Consider the following 17983-nt stretch of genomic DNA (forward strand, 5'->3'; position numbering starts at 1 on the left):
CACCTTAACGTGAAAATCATGACATGCGTATCATGTAACAACATGACTACATGCCAGGCTCATGATGTGTTCGCTCTCGTTTCGCTAGCGCCACATATACCAAATTTGGTATTTTGTTACGTGAATGGATGACGAAGGTATGTGACTGGTTCAAACATCATAATCATGAGATGGTGTGTTATGTAACAACATGACTACATGGCGCGCTCATGATGCGCTGGTGGCCGCTTCGCTAGCTTCACTTATACCAAATTTGGTATTACGGGACGTGAAGATGACGAAGGTATGATACTGGTGCAAACATGATAAACATGAGATGCGTGTCACGTAACAACTTGACTACATGCTGCGCTCATGATGCGCTCGCGGCCATTTCGCTAGCTTCCCATGTACCAAACTCGCTATTACATGACGCGAACAGGTGACATCGGTAAATGACGCATCCAAACATGATAATCACGACATGCGTTTCATGTGACAACATGGCTACATGCCACACTGATGATGCACTCGCGGCCATTCCACTAGCTTCACATGTGCCAAATTTGATATTACGTGACGCCAATGGATGACGAAGGTACGTGAGTGGTGCAAACATGATAATCATGATATGCGTGTCATGTAAGAACATGACTACATGCCACCGTCATGGCGCCAATACATTTAGAGTGATGTGGTGCGCGTGCTCGCCGGCGTTCATTTCATTGCGTCACGCCGGCGCGATCGCCACGCCAGTCGCCGGTCCTGCATATACTCGCAGGCGCGCGCTGCGCTGCGTTGCTTTGACGCATGCGCGTTTCAGCGCGTCCGGCATGCCTCCGTCACGAGAAGAGGGAGACGCAGTGTTGCCTGGGTAACGCATCGGCGCGAAATGCAGCATGTCGCATTTCGGACCGGTTGCCGTCGGGCCGCGCCGACGGACGCTGGTCGCGCCTGGCATCAGATAGAGCGTTCGCGTTTTGCTAACGCAGCGTCGCTGTGCCAGCGTGCGCGCGGGTCAACGCTACATTGGAGTATATTGGGCCCTTCATGATGCCCTCGCGGCCGTTTTGCTAGCTCCGCATATACCAAATTTGGTGTTACGTTACGTCAATGGATGACGAAATATATGACTGGTGCAAACATGATAATCCTGACACGCGTGTCATATAAGAACATGACAACATACCATGCTCATAGCATGCTCGCGGCTGTTTCGCTAGCTCCACATATACTAAATTTGGTATCACGTGACGTGAATAGCTGACGAAGCGTGCTTCGCATATCATCGATTCTCACTGTACGTGGGATCTGCCTTTTCTTTTTCTTTTTGAAAGGGGGGATAATACCACCCGCACTTAGTGGGTCGACGGCAAGAGCGGCTCTCAATCTGGCGGAAAAAAGAAGATCGTGTGCCTCTTCTCAGCTCGAGATCCAGCCGCGACTGGCGCATCGTCGTCGAGCTAGCTACTCGGTGGTATAATACCCCCCTTCCCCGCACTTCTGAATCATCGTGACAATATGTCACTTTGTAATCAGAACAATGTTATGACGTGGACGAAAATTATGCCGTATATCACTTCCATGTCATGATTATCATGTTTGGACGTGTCATTTACCTACGTCGTCTATTCATGTCACGTGATACCAAATTTGGTATATGTGAAGCTAGCGAAACGGCCGCGAGCATGCTATGAGCATGGCGTGTAGTCCTGCCTTACGTGACATGCATGTCATGATTTTCATGTTAGGGTCTGTCACTTATGTTCGCCATGCGGGGAGACATACCACACCAGTTTTTAAATATGTCATGCGAACGAAACCAACGCAAGAGCAGCAAGACCATGAAATGTAAATCATGACAATAATGCCATACATGTCGTGATTTTCATGTTATAACTAGTCAGTTATGCTCGCCATACAGTCATGTTATGGCATACCGATTTTGGTATAGATACCATTATCGAAACGTCCACGAGAGCTAAAAGCCGTAGGCGGCTGGCTAGATGGATGGATGGATGGATGGATGGATGGATGGATGGATGGATGGATGGATGGATGGATGGATGGATGGATGGATGGATGGACGGACGGATGGATGGATGGATGGACGGGTAGATAGATAGATAGATAGATAGATAGATAGATAGATAGATAGATAGATAGATAGATAGATAGATAGATAGATAGATAGATAGATAGATAGATAGATAGATAGATAGATAGATAGATAGATAGATAGATAGATAGATAGATAGATAGATAGATAGATAGATAGATAGATAGATAGATAGATAGATAGATAGATAGATAGATAGATAGATAGATAGATAGATAGATAGATAGATAGATAGATAGATAGATAGATAGATAGATAGATAGATAGATAGATAGATAGATAGATTATGATTGACTGATATATGGGCTTTAACGTCCTAAAACCACCATATGATTTTGAGAGACGCCGTAGTAGAGGGCTCCGGAAATTTAGACCACCTGGAGTTCTTTAACATTCACCCAAATCTGAGCACACGAGCCTACAACATTTCGGCCTCCATCGGAAATGCAGCCGCCACAACCGGGATTCGAGCCCGCGACCTGCTGGTCAGCAGCCGAGTACCTTAGCCACTAGACGACCGCGGCGGGGCCCCGCGTGAATCTCAAACAGTGGTTTCTCGTGCTCCAAGAGCAGGCGTCCTGTGGTTGCCAAACGCAGTCGCTTAGGCAGTCATTTCTGCACTGTCTCTCAGGAAGGTTCCCACACTCTTTCTATAGACCGAGCCTCTGGATTGCCCTGGTCGAGCGGGGAGGACGATGAGAGATTTGAGCGGATGACCACTTACGGAGATATTACGCAGTATTACAGGCTAAGCAGGAAAATTTATCCTCCCGCAAACTCGTCATTGAACAAACGACAGGAGGTGGCGTGGCGCCTACTCCAGACCCACACATTTCCTAGTCCGGTAACAATGAACCACTGCGTGCTGGAACTTCATTCGGACAAGTGTAAATTTTGCCACAACAGGGCGGACTTGAGCCACATTTTGTGGGCATGCCCGCAGGCCCCCATGACAGGCGAATTTCCAGACGGGAGTGGATGGGATGCCGCGCTCCTCAGCTCTGACCCTCAATTACAAGCCTGCTTAATACGGCAGGCCGAAGACGCCGCCAGGGCCCATGGGATCATGGCCGTCGTCTAGGTTTGGTCCTCTCTTCTCCTCTCGCACCTGAAAGGGGAGGAGGATCTTTCTGCTAATTAAATAAATTTTGTTCATCATCATCATCTATTGAGAAACGGCAGTAATCCTACGTGGGTGACCGAGAGTACCACCAGTGAAAGCAGCGTCAGTTAAATACGCATCCACACTAACTTCCTTGAAAGGCGGGCACTTGACCTTCGTGTGTAACTATTGTCCCTTTTCTCGACAAAAAAGAAAAAAGAAAGGATGCTTTATTTTAGCGAGAAATGACCACTCGTTTTCAAACCCAAAAGGCCAGCCCTGTTTTCTTGAACACTTTTATGCTTATATAGGAGATGTTCTTGTAAGCTGCTCATATGGCCTCCTACGTATCGCATCCCCCAACCTCTGTCTCCGAAAATTACACCCCCTAGTCTCTGGTTATACAGGTACACCATTACCCTTTACAAATAAACAATATATATATATATATATATATATATATATATATATATATATATATATATATATATATATATATATATATATATATATATATATATATATATATATATATATATATATATATATATATATATATATATATATATATATATCTTTGTGTGTGTGTGTGTGTGAGAGAAGAAAATGTGAAGAAAGAAAAGTGGGTGAAAAGATAAGTTTCCGTGGGCAGGAGCCGAACCTGCGACTAGTGGCGCTGACTGACACTTCCACGTTTAATTCTAATTATGCCCAAAAAAGTGGCTGGGAGGATAGCTACCTTGGTAGCCTAGTTGGTAGAGGCGCATATTTGGCGCATCGGGTTCGTTACCATGGCGTCGATGTTGCGAACTTTCTCGCCATTTGTGCTCTTACCATCGATGACCAGTCCTAACACTCGAACTTTATCTGCAACTGGTATGATGGTTGGGGTGAAACTTAGACCCGTATTCACAAACCAACCTTGGACTTACCTCATGTTCTCCTCGAATTCTCGTTAGTACACTGTACGTGCATTATAAGGTCACAGAAATGGTAACAGGGTAAACGATAACACCAAGAATGGTTCATGCATACTGACCTACTTTGTTCATCAAGCGCAATAAATGCTTGAAACCGACAAGGAAATTTCGATATAAGGTTTACGTGGATTTGAGAATAGGGGCCTTTATAACGACGAGTGTCTGAGCCGGTTGATGTTTGGGTGTTCGGGCTATAAGAGTAGAGCGATAGAGCAGAAGCTAGAATTTTTCCGCGGAATAGTATAGTCTTGGCTCTTGCATGTTGACACCATTATATTGCGTGAAACACTTCCGGTAGACTTTGTAAATAAAGGAAATGAAGAAAAAATGCCGCAACACAGCCAGGCCAGATGCATTATCGAGCGCACCCATGCGCGTACGCATGCGCTCGTAAGCAAGCCACACTAGGCATAAAAGGAAATTAACAACTTGCTTGTAGCATTAAGCCACAAGAAAATTCATACAGATTTTTTATTTTAAAAAAAGCTGCTTATATATACTTGCCGAACAGTTGTAATCTTGTCATTTACTAAATCTAAACATGTTCTACGGACTCGATGCATAGCGCAGAACTGATTTCCACTAGAGTTCTAGTTACAGGGCAAGCGGCTTGCGAGCGTATCTGCGTACTTCATTCGCATCATGGTTGTGGTTTGCTGTACAAAGGAATACAAAAGGGTTCGGGGTCTCCGGAATCAATATTTCCAGGTGGTGTTAACACCTTGACAATGCACACCACCACTCTCTGTGCGTGCCGTCCGAAGGGGTTATTCAGCAGCAAGGGTCCTCTTTTTTTTTTACTTTCTTTCTTTATATACGCAGTTTTTTTTAACCATAGCTGTACAACACACGTACGTGTTTAAATGAGTTCTCAGGCTGCAGACCACAGCTTTTAGCCCTGAAAACCACTCCAGACGTATTTGGAAAAGTAAAGAAAAATAGAAAATAGCTAGCAAAGGGAAAGCACGCTCGTCATTTTGTGAGCGACCTCTCACGTCGTTGTCCAGCGAGACTAAGGGCCAAAAGTATTTGGCCCTTGGTCTCGTTGGCTCTCTGCTCGCATCACAGGTGCAGCATTGTCTGTCTACCTGATCTATGCCAGTGCTTTATGCCTCCTGAATTATGCCTCTCATAAAGCGATTTTTCACAATTTTACTTACTTTCAGCTTGTGTTATCCACGAGCACATACATACCTACATTGAGCGGAAAGCCGTTTGGTAAGATAAGATTAGTTTTTTTTTTTTAAGTAGACGATCCTCTTTCTATTCCAAATTTTCTTAACAATTCACCTCCCCCTCTTCGTTGAGAACCCTTATTCAACGGTTTCACATTGATAAATTCGCTTGTGCCGTGTGCGTGGCGCAGAATATGCAATGTCAGGGTCGCTGCACTCCTACCGCCGACGGGTGGCGAAACATACTCATAAACTCTCCCATTGTGTTCGCTACGGGTGAGAAGGCCGTAAGGAAAGAAGCGCATGCAGGTGCAGTCTAGCCCGGCCGTGCTCAAGCGCGCGTAGGTGCTGTGTAGCCTGGCTAGGACCCTAGCCTGGCAGTGGTCACACTCACGGCCGGGCTAGACTAAAGCCCCTAAAACTAGACTGCACCTGCGCGCTTCCTTCTTACGGCCTTCGCAACGAGTGTAGTACATGCCTCTCACCACTCCTTTGAGGAGGGCGCTGCGACCCTGCCATCTTCCGCCGCTCCGTACAGCGCGCGCACAGCCAGCACATGAGTTCGGGCGCACTTCTCCAATCATTGCGCGTTGAAAAACAAGTTGCTCAATTATTCAAGACGCACAAATGGTTTATGGCATTGCTCATACCTGATGATTCTGGGCTTGAACCTATACGCCTCTGAAGAGTGCACTTCGCTGGCAGTGTCACAAGCCCCGAAGTGCGCACATGATCGTAACCTCTTTGTGACAGAAAGCGGCATACCACACCTTTTACAAAATTGTCTGGGTACGCTGAATGCTTTCTTCCGTCACGTTGTATTTGATGCAAAAGAAACACGGCCCTTTTCTCTTCTTTCTGTGCATCTGTGTAATTTTATTAATACATGCGTGGTACTTGCCTTCGCGATAATATTGGAGAATTTTGTTTCTTCTTCTTTCAGCAATAGCTGCACTTTCTCGCATTTTGAACGATGGTGCGACACTTGGGAGTGCAATCGTCCTATCATCGTCTGGTATCAACCCGCCTGATAAATGTCACTGTTTATTGTTTGCGTGCAAGCACTTGCTGCTTCTTGTTCGGTGAAAGCGTCCTGTGAAGTTGCAACATCCAGATCTGTTTCGTTGGTCTCCGCTTTTCGCTTCCTTGATGTTTGACGTAGAGGCCAAACTCGTGAAGCAGGATCTATGCGCGGCTTCTATGCACTTGAAATAATGTAGGAAAAATAGTTCTCGAATGGAGTAGGCACACGCGCAGTCAGGAATAAGTTGTCTGCTGCATACGACTGTCGATGAAGACTTGTCGTTGATGATGAGGTTGTCTCTCACGATATTCTTTTGTCACTTGCCGCACAGCTCAGTATTGTTTGGGAATCGGTGAGAAGGAACACCGGGTGTTTTCCCCGAACAGGACTTGTAATACGGAACTACGGCGATCAAGCGGCCTTGACGGAACACAGCAATATCCTTCACGCAGCAAATATGTATCCATGTGCGTAATGCGCGCACTAAAGGTTGTGCGACTGCCTTCTCGACTCAAAAAATTACTGTAGACTGAACACTGACAAAGCAGCGAATGAAATGCAGTCGTGGTATGTAAATCCCAGAATAAATCAAGCCACACTTGGGATAAAAGGCAATTCACAACAAACTGTTTGTAGCAATAAGCCAGAAGAGAATTTGTACAAGTTTTTCAGAAAATCAGCTGCTTACTTGCCAAAACGTTGTATTGTTGTGAGTTTTTATTTCTAAACATGTTGTTCTACGAACTAGAAAGATAACGCAGAACTCATTTGCACTGCAGTTTTAGTTCCCGGGCAAACGGCTTGCGAGCATAAGTGTTTTGCATTCTTGGTAGACGTGGCTTGCAGTACAAAGGAATGCAAATGGGCTTGGAGTCTCCGGAATAAATATTTCCAGGTGGTGTTAAGACCTTGACAACACACACCCCTACTCTCTGTGCGTGCCGTCGGAAGACGCTATTCAACAAAGAGCGCTCTCTCTCTCTCTCTCTCTCTCTCTCTCTCTCTCTCTCTCTCTCTCTCTCTCTCTCTCTCTCTCTCTCTCTCTCTCTCTTTACTTTCTTTCTCCTATACGCAGCTTTTTAGCCATTATACATACAACACACGTACGTGTTAAAAAGCGTTGACAGGCTGCAGACAGCATCTATTAGCCCTGAAAACACTCCAAAAATATTTCGAAAAATAAAAATAGGAAATAGCTAGACAACGTAACGCGCGCTCGTCATTCCGTGAGTGACCTCCCTTAATTGCGACGTCGTTGTCCGACGAGACCAAGGGCCAAAGGTGTTTAGTGCTCTCTGATTGCACAACAGGTGCAGCATTGTTATTCTATCTCTCTGATTGTTGCCAGTGCTTTATGCCTTCTGAATTATGCCTCTCATTAGCCAATTCTTCCGCATTTATACTGACTTTCAGATTGTATTATCCACGAGCACATACATACCTACATTAAGCGGAAAGCCGTCCGGTAAGATAAGATTAGTTTTTTTTTTAAGTAGACGATCCTCAATCTATCCCAAATTTTCTTAACAATTCACCTCCCCCTCTTCGTCGATAACCCTTATTCAACGGTTTCACATCGATAAACTCCCTTGTGCCATGTGCGCGGCGCAGAAGATGCAATGTCAGGGTCGCTGCGCCCCTACCGCGGACGGGTGGCGAAACATACTCACAAACTCTCCCATTAATTGTATTCGCGACGGGTGAGAAGGCCGTAAGGAAAGAAGCGCGCGCAGGTGCCGTATAGCTATAGAGGCTAGACGTTTAGTATAGCCCGGCCGTGCCACACAAGGCTAAGACACTGCGCCGGGCTCCCGACCGGGCTGCAGAAATTAGGTGCCTTTCTCCTCTTTTAACCACTACCACCACCACCACTAGGCGTGTTTCAGCCAGTGGCTACCAGGAGGCGACTCTGCTCGATCTTGAGGTGAGTAGGGCCTCTCTTGGATAATCAAACGTGTGTGACAGCTTTTCTCTGTGACGTCACTATCGGCGGTAGTTTAAACAGATGGTGCACTTGTATATCAAGTCTTGAGATTCCCCCTCTCCCCATGCGTGCGGTTCTGAAGAGATTAAGTCAAAGTAATGTAAGAATGATTGATTGATATCTGGGGTTTAGCGTTCCAAAACCACCATATTATTAAGGTAGACGCCGTTGTGGTGGGCTTCAAAAATTTTGCCCACCTGAGGTTCTTTAACGTGCTCCCAAATCTGAGTACACGGGCACAGCATTTTCGCCTCCATCGAAAATGCAGCCACCGCAGTCAGGATTTGATCCCGAGATTTGCGGGTTAGCAGCCGAGTACCTTAGCCACCAGACCACGGCGGCGGAGTAGTACTGTAAGAAGCACCCTAAATACCGTAAAGGACAGGTACAGTGACCATTAGGAGCAACGGCCTCTCGCCGCATCTTTGAATGGACTGGTCTTCGAAAACGCACTATTGCGATCAGCCACCCCATCGAAGAATACATCGGTAATCATCAATCTTTCTTAAGCGTAGATGGCGTAGTCCTCGTCAGGGCGAAGTGCCTTTGACAGGTCAAGGACGGTTCTCCTTAGAACGAGGAATGAGTGGAATACGCAGCATGTTTTTGTACATTCATATTTACATTTTGGTTTCGCTTACTTTGCTGAGCGAATTTCTTACTGTCGATGTCTGTGACTTCATGCCTATGGGAATTATTTTTATGCTAATCTCTATATGTGAAGCCACCCTGATACAGTCGTAGCTCTTAGTCGCGTTTTTTTTTTACTTTACTGCGTGCATCCAAGCATGCTTGCGATACGCAATAATTTTTTTTTGTTAGATATGCTGCACGTTGGCAACACCATTTTGCACACGTTATTTTTCGAACAGACTTTCAGTTGCACTGTGACTATTCATAGCAATGAAGTACTCCAATCGTGTAGGTTTTACCGTGCAATTTCCGAGGGCAAGGTAATCATTGATCAGAAATGTTCTCTTCTTTATTTATTTATTTACAGTACTTTACAGAACCCTCTATTGATTGTTATAAGAATGCAATTCAAGTTGTGAACATGTAAGCAAAATACATACTAAAAAAGTCGCGGTGTTTCTCAAGGCTTAACACTCAGTGAGAATTTGAGCAGGAATCTTGGCCGCGAATGTTTTAAGTTGGCTCGGCGATGGGATTAATGCTCAAGCGGTGGTCATACTTGTACCCGCCGGAACAGATCTCGCCAGAGTTGATCACTGCGGTAATTTTCAATAGGCAGAGGTTTACTTTAATGGAAATAGCCAGACACAGTTCCAAGGTCTGATAGGCCAGCACGTTCAAGCATATTACAGTGTGACTTTTCGTGTCACACAGCCAGAGAATAACATTTCTACTGAACCTTCACACGTTCTGCTAACATCTAAACACACACGCACGCACACACAAACACACACACACGCGCGCGCGCGCACACGACAGAATATTTGTTTTATACCTAACTCGGCTTTTACGTGTGCGAGTGTATAATATATTTATGCATATCTTAATTATGCCTTATAACGTCTATGGCACTGCGAAGTGTTGTCTAGTGACGGAGGTGCAAAACAGGCAAACGTGCAGGCTAATCACAGCCTTTGAAGGCCTACTGAAACAGTCATTATGTAACTTTGGCACATAAATAAAAAGATAGCGGTCATAACCCTAAAGCAGCGTATACATAATGAGAAATGCAGTGAGTGCACCTGTAGTGAGCGCAAGCTTTATTGTTCAGCACTGTGGCAAACAACGCAAAAATAAGGAACACAAAGCTGTAAAAAAATATACTACAAATAATATATATTGATTTGCTTCATCTGTCCGTTTCTTTAAATTGACATGACTGGAAGGGCACACCGAGCAATTTCTGCAACTATAGTGACATGATGCACGACAAGAAATGCACAGAATGTAAAAACATGGGTGGGCGTATTATCGTGTAAAATTACGAGCAATATATATAGTAACCATAATTTTTTACTTGAAATGAAAGAAACTTTGTGCAAGAAATGTCTCACGTCGCAAACAGACACATAAATAGCGGAATACTGTGGATTATTTTTTTTCATTTGACACGATTTTTCTGCGCACTTCATGTCACACTATATGTCCCATATGTTAACTAAAATTTCCTAGAGTTGTCACATGCCAATATGGGTTGTTGCATTGTCGTTCACGCCTTTCTTATCCGCTAACCACGTCTGCAAGAGAAAAGTGCCTGAAAAGCAAGGAGTAGGCTACAGGAGAGAACGGAATAACTCTTTCATGCTTTCAAAGTGATTTTCAGCAATATTTCTTATACAGTTGAACTTGCGCCCTTACAACTGGACGAAAAGTAGCGCATGCTGACTTCACTAAAACCCTCTTTTTTACTATACCCGCCAGGGTGGTCTAGTGATTATGGTGCTCTATTGCTGACCCGCAGGTAGCGGGATCAAATTCCTGTCGTATTTTTTATGTAGTTGAAGATGCTTTGGGCCCGTGCACTTTGATTTAGGTGGATGTTAGTGTACCAAAGTGGTAAAATTTCCAGAGCACCACACTATGGCCTTCCTCGTAGTCATATTGTGTTTTTGGATGTTAAACCCTATCAATTGATCATTAACAACCATGTTTTAACTGTTGTTCAAAACATCTCAATCCAAGAATAATTTCAGTCAACTTTCATCTTTGATTGAGCTGGCGCCTACGGTTGATATTACACACAGATTCGGCTGAAGCCGTCTAAGTTCCCGTAACAGAAAGAATGTCTTCATGGCGGACTTGCATTTCACGGTGGATGTTCATACAGCGATACCAAACAATCTTTCATTTGTTGTTGTAGCCCTCAGGTACAACTTCAGGCGTCTCAGCGATGAAAAAAAAGTGTTCTGCTTCAGCTGTATACTCACCGGCAGATTTGCCGGAATCTTTAGAAGGTGGTGCACGTTAGGGAAGAATAACTCTGGGCAATTGGCAACCGCTTGCATCGCAGACATGCTCAGCGTTTCTCGCTTCCCTCGCTTCCATTTCGCAGCCTATACTGCTATTCAGTCAGTTGTTCTGAGCGCCAGTCCAAGCTGCTCTATTCACTGCCCCAACGATGTGGATCGATCCATCTACGATTTTTCAGTTGAAGCAGAATTCAACAAGGCACCCACCCATCACTGCGAAGGTCAAGCTAATTTCTGTCCTCAAGTTCTCAAATCACTTGCACATTATGTACTGCTTAAACATACAGGGTGCCCCAGCTTTCTTTAGCCGAAGTGCAAAAGTATGCCGACAGCCGCAATTACGACGCGACCAAATGCATGTTGCTGACCGTAGCCTGGAGTTAGGGGGGGTATTTTCTTCGTGTTTTAAAATAGTTTAATTAAATCTGTTTAATTAACTAACTTTTGAAGAAACGAAGATAAATAAAATGCTTCAATGAGAAAGTTGTAGAACGGTTTCAAAACTTCCAATTAGACAATTTCGAACTTTATATCTGTTGATTATAAATGTTTTTTCTGCTAATTACAAATGCCCGCAATACCCGGTCGCGCGCCAGTGCGCACGGTGATTCTAGTGCTCCCTAACGTTCCACGTACGAACGACCATAGGATTCACCCAATTGTGCTGCCTCGACAGGGCCGCAACGATGGTGATGACTTTGCGATGAACACGTTTTGCTATCGGCCACAAAAGCGATAACATCTGTACCTGCTTATCGCCGTCATGAACCGGTGCGAGGGAAGCGTATCGTTCGTACACGGAGCGTTAGAGGGCACCAGAATTACGACGCGCGTAGGCGCGCCAGTGGGTTTGTCACGTGGTATTTTTTTCGTATTTTGCGGGCATTTGTAGTTTGCATCTGTTAAGTATTAGTGTTTTTTCTGCTAAGTTCAAAACTGTCAAATCAGACGTTTTGTAAACCGCTCTAAACCTTTCTCATCGAAATTTCTTAATTTACTAATTAAACAGATCTAATTAAACAATATTTTAAAGAACAAAAAAGTAGTCGAACTCCAGGGAACAGTCGGCAACATGCATTTGGTCGCGTTGTAACTGCGTGTGTCGGCATATTTTTAAACTCTGGCTGAAGATAGCTGGGGCACCCTGCATAAGACAATGCAATAAAGGTTTTTTTTAGATTAATGTTGTCAAGAGCACCCAAAACAATACAGAGGACAAATGCAGCATCTCGACTTATTTTTATTCACTTTTCAAACCACATTCAGACAAATGAATTTATTACGCTGACACATGCAGACTGATAAATACATAAATAATAAATCAGTAGTATTACAACTTTTCCCAACTTGTCATACTTTACAGATAACAATCATATTGCAACTTTACAAATGTTATATACTTTAAGCAAACAAAGTTTTCACAGACAGTGATCACGTGTAAAGACTAAAATTATGAGACAGCATGTCATCACTCACACTATAGTCACTCACAAGATTGGAGAACTCAGCAAAGTAAAAAAAAAAAGATGCACACCGTTAATAAACCTGAAGTCACTGAAACGAATTTTGTAGAGGCATTTGCTTCCATGTACACCAATGATGAATGCTAGTACAAAAATATGGGCATAAAAGATCCCTCTCAGTTGATAAAAACAACTGGGACAAGCCTGTGACGAGGATAATCTACAAGCAGACATTGCGTGCAAAATTTGGCCAAGGTTCATCACACCAGAATCTGCCTAAAAGCTACTGAATGGGCTTGACAAACTCCGAACATTTATCCGTGCAGCCTTTAGCAATGCAAAGCAAAGCAGTCAGGGTATCGGACAACAAACAGCGATAACATTGACGTCAACCATAGCTTGAGCCATAAAAGCTTTAGCTAAACTGCACACAGGAGCTCACTTCAACACGGCGAGAAAAATGTCACCTGGTTTGGTTCCAACTGAAAATCGCTATACACAATCATTTGCGTCCTGCTGCACATCATCAAAAGACTGTTCAGGAACCACACTTTTTAAAGCTCATTCTATATAACTAACATTGATAGCAGTCATACACATCCATAGCAAACATCTCCACAACCAAGTGGCACATGACCTTAGATGCACAAGCTCGAACACCACGCTGGTTTTGTTCAGAGGTAGCTTGATTTGGTTTCCAGAGAGCTAATAAAACTGCATGCGACATAGAATTCTTTTTAAATTTATTTTCGGACATACTTCAGAGCTCACTCAGAATACTCAGAATTCCACATTTGTCACCTACTGCATGTTTCAGATAAATAAAAAGACCAACAAACATGAAGACCACGTTGAATCCGAAAACCTACCTCATGATGGTCATGGTGCACTTACTTGTTGCAAAGTCTTTGAAACCTCAGATTCAGGAGTTCCCATTCACAAATTGAATCAGCAACATTCAGACAAGTCACTAACTCATGAGTGAGCATTCTGGATGGGGACCAAGCAAACAGGCTTAAAGGCAGCCATCAGCAAAAACTGGGCATGTACCATTTCAGGGCCAGGTTTTGCCGTATGGCTAAATGTCCACTGTAAAGGAAGTAGGCTCAGCTACTACCATTGCATTCCTTCTTGAGTACACACAGTACCAATCAGTGCCATACACTATACTTCAGTCCAAAATATTTAAGAAGGCCATTGGTATAGAGTGCAAGCTGTAAAGGTAGCTTCCAAGATTTGAACAGTAATAAAATATGGCTGTTTCCAAACTAAAGCCAAGCTCGGAGCATTTGCAAGTGCTAAAGCACAGTCTCACCATAGGACAGCGTATCAAAGAATTCCAAAAGATTGTGTCCAGATGCAAAGAGATAGGTGAAAAGTCCGGCAGGGCAAGACACCCGACACTAGAAAAGTCTACCGATCACTTTTACAAAGGTTAATCTACAAGGCCAACTGGGCTGAACAGCAAGCAAAAGCTGCACAAGTGGTACTTCCTTCCAGCATACTTGCATGCTTTGGCCACATTTGTCGCAAGTGCACCACTCGCAGCCATTTTCATCAATAGAGGAGTATTGTGTATGAATAACGTGAGCAAAAAAAAAAAAAAACTTTGAGTGCCGTGTTACACCAATTTCCTTAAAAAAAAAACTGGGGACAGATTCAAAACCAGCACCCATGGCATCTGGTCCCATGTAAGGAAGTCCAGCACTTTGCCAAGTGGCTAGCACTAGGCTCCAAGGACCATAGTGGCCACAATATTTAGGAAATGTACTCTTACAACGGAAAACAAATATTTTACACTGAGTGAAAAAAAAAAGACATTTGAAAACCTGCGACAAAATGAACCGGCAGTTCTCCATTAAAAATAATAAAACACAAAAAGAAAACAGACACTGTATCTACAGTCTTGTTAACTGTCCCTCTCATCATTCTTCTTTGCTTGGCACATACTTGTCCCCATCTAGTGAGTCACTGTTGCCCGATGGTGATGCCAAGATGTCTGTCCACTTTGTCATGGCAATAAATTCCTTGAAGTCTTCTGGAAAGAGGCAATACATACACCAATCAATGTGTATAATGCATCCAAAGTGAAATATAAAACATTTGATTGAAAGGTGTCAAGAGACAACGTACAGTGCAGTGACAAACAAGTAAACTTCAAAGAGTGTTGACATCAAAAAGTATAACTTGCTATAAACTATAGGCACTTAACCGAATATTTTATTATGACTGAATTATGATCATCCATCAATAAAATATATTATAAAGGAGCACCCAGTCTTTCTGTGTAGTTGTCCTGCAGCATGTATTAGTCACCACATGTATTAGTATCTAGTGTAATGGTATCCTTGTGTTACCATTCAGAGTGTTCAGTGTCCACAAAAAGGATTACTCTTACTTAACACAACAAGTATTAACAAAAATAACAGACATTCCACCATCGATGTAGGTGGCATCCTCAATATACACTGGCAACATATGAGGCGAGGTTACCAAGTCCACTACTATTTTTAAACGTTGGGTAGGGGGCCGTGGTTGTTGAAATCTCATGCGTCGCAATAGATGAACCACAATTCCAGTTTTATGTCAAAGCTCAGTGTTCAATGCAGCGATCCACCCTGCTAGCGCCAGTAGCAGATCCAAGAAGATGACGACGACAAGGTAGAGAGGAGAATGCATCAATAAACTGATGAAGTCACATTGTCAGCATGAAAACTTTACATTGGCACAGTCGAGATGAGTAGCCTGCAAATGAAGATCAAGTTTGACTGAACTCGTCGTCAAGAAAGATCTCTCATCATAGGCTTCCAAGCAAAGGGCCAGAGATACATGGAGCTGCAGAAAGCCACTAAAGCTCCGAGCCTCCTTGAGAATATTGCCCATACCGCCGGAGCTACTGTGGATGACCTCATCACTCAAGCGCATGTCCATCAATGCGACTTGATTTGGCGTCGCATTTGGTAAAAGCTCCCCAGTACGCAAATTGCTAATATCAACAAATCTCACCTATACTACCAGTGAAGGTGCCCTTAACACCTAACTTGAAATGCGGAAACTATATAAGTAATAGCAGCTTTTAAAACGTCTTGTGTCAGCTGCAGATGTAAGAGAAAAGAAAGGAGTTTCTGTCTGACTGGACATGTTTTACTGTAATTCAAGAGCTGATCATTGCTCAACTACTGGTTTCTGGGGCATGCAAATTTATAAAAATCCAGCCAGACATAAGTCTGACTGGATTTTTATGAATTTGCCAACCCAAGAAACCAGTGATTGAGTGATGAAGAACGTGTACATAAGATAGGAGGCCTTTTTTTTCTGTGGGAAACCAAAGGAGGATGGGATTGAAATTGCAAATTACTTCATATGCAAACACTTCTTGGACCGCACGGAGGAAAAGCTCTGCAAGTGCTTTTGAGGCAAACCCTATAGAGCCTTGGGATGTCATTGTTTACAGACCGTGATGCACAAATATCAGGGCGCACATTTCCAAAAAGTGGTCCTTACTTCGTAAAGCTGACCCATCATTGAAAGGCTACTGCCGTCGCTCTAGTCATATGTGGCACGACAAAGTATACTAACAAAGACATGTCAGCGAGATCTATGAACAATCTATTATCTGCTTTGAAATGCGTCACAGTCGCTGAATACAAGATGCCTGATGAAGCTGAAGTCGGCAGAGGTAATTAGTGTGGCAAGAACACACCATCTGTAGGCCCCCCAAAAGCTAACATTGAATCTAGATTACACACCAGCATAGGATTGAGTGTACAGTGTCAGGACAGAACTAAAAAAAGTCACATTGTCAAAGAAACAGTCTGTCTTGTAAAGGCAGAAATTTTTGGTGTTCAGGTGCTAGTGAATGGTCGCACATTGTCATTTTCATTGATACTTGTGCTGATAGGTGTGGAAGAGCATCGGGAACGCAAAAATTGTGAGAGAAAATGCGATTTTTGGGCCAATTTTCGACTCTTAAGTGCGGCGTCCCCCTTAACAAGAACCTAGTAAATGCTAGAGATATTCTACACGGGATATCTATTCGTGTGTGCAGCTAAGATTCTTCTTGTCGAGAGTATTACAGATGGGTGAGAGTTTGTCTAGAGTATTAAGGCGAGACATTCAAAGTTTAAGCGTTAGTAGTGCCCAAAGTCAGTTTTGATTTCATCTTATTTGGACCAGGAAAGACAGGCACAAAGATTAAGATACTTTAGAATGAGGAAGTTACAATCAGAAGGACATGAGCTAAAGCAAATATCACCCACAAGGCGCAAGTGCCATAGGCCGGCTACTAGAGAAGATGTACAGTACGGTCCACTGCTAAGGGGAACATGCGAACACCTGGCCGTGGCCCATGTGGCGCGAATTCGTGGCAAGATTTGTAAACATGGGGCATGCGCATAAAAGCACAAAGGAAGTGCTTGTCAAGTTTCGTCTGGTACTTTCTGCCCCTGCTGCGCTTTTCGTTTTTCCGCGGAGCGATTCATGTCGCCGTTGGTGCGCCGGCGCCCGGTCAAGTAGTCAGTAGGCACACAAAAGGTGGAGCTTGTTTCTTGTCTGAAACGATGCGATTTAGACCCACAGCAGTTTAATTTCAATTAAGGGCAATATACAATGAAAAGTCATGCGATTATATTTAGAGGCATGTTAATGAACACTTAATAATCATAAATGTTGGGGTTTAACATTGCCGAACAGCAGTATGATTATGATCGACACATTAGAAGGCTCTGCAAATTTCAACCATGCCTAGGGTTTGAACCAAAGTACACGGGCCTCGAATATCCCCGCCTTCATCGATAATGCGGCTGCCGCGGCCGGGATTGGATTCCGTGACCTGCAGGTCAGCAGTCGAGCACCATAACCCGTATACCATCGGGGCGAGTTAAAAACACACTTGAGGATGAAATCTCTTGATCAATACGGAGCGATCCTTAATGATGTTCTGGCTTACTGAACCTTCTGTGAACTGAACCTTCCGAGCTTCTGTGAACCTGTACAGAGCTTCTGTGAAGGATGAATCGTGCTTAAGCCGCTCCCACTCTTCCTTTACAAAAGCCCAGAGGTCATTCACAGATTTGACGCAAGGAGTTACAGATGATTTCATTTTGCCTCACAAATTTTCAATTGCGCTCAAGTAAGGTGACTGGGGGGGGGGGGGGGGCACATGATACCGTCACGGTCTTCAGTTGCCTGTTAATTTACCATGGCAGCGACAGCA

The 17983-nt window shown here is 43.8% G+C and overlaps 1 protein-coding gene across 4 annotated transcripts in view; it reads right to left on the minus strand.

Annotated features, from left to right (window-relative positions):
• Positions 1-14549: 14549 nt before the first annotated feature.
• LPCAT (lysophosphatidylcholine acyltransferase) overlaps positions 14550-17983 on the minus strand; it is a 117070-nt gene continuing 113636 nt past the window's right edge. For all 4 annotated transcript variants that reach the window (XM_037428335.2, XM_037428334.2, XM_037428333.2 and 1 more), the window contains exon 14: positions 14550-14806. In XM_037428335.2, coding sequence (XP_037284232.2) covers positions 14694-14806 — 113 coding nt within the window. In that variant the 3' untranslated portion in view covers positions 14550-14693. The remainder of the gene's footprint in view (positions 14807-17983) is intronic.

Source organism: Rhipicephalus microplus, chromosome X, assembly GCF_043290135.1.
Source record: "Rhipicephalus microplus isolate Deutch F79 chromosome X, USDA_Rmic, whole genome shotgun sequence".
NCBI lineage: Eukaryota > Metazoa > Arthropoda > Arachnida > Ixodida > Ixodidae > Rhipicephalus > Rhipicephalus microplus.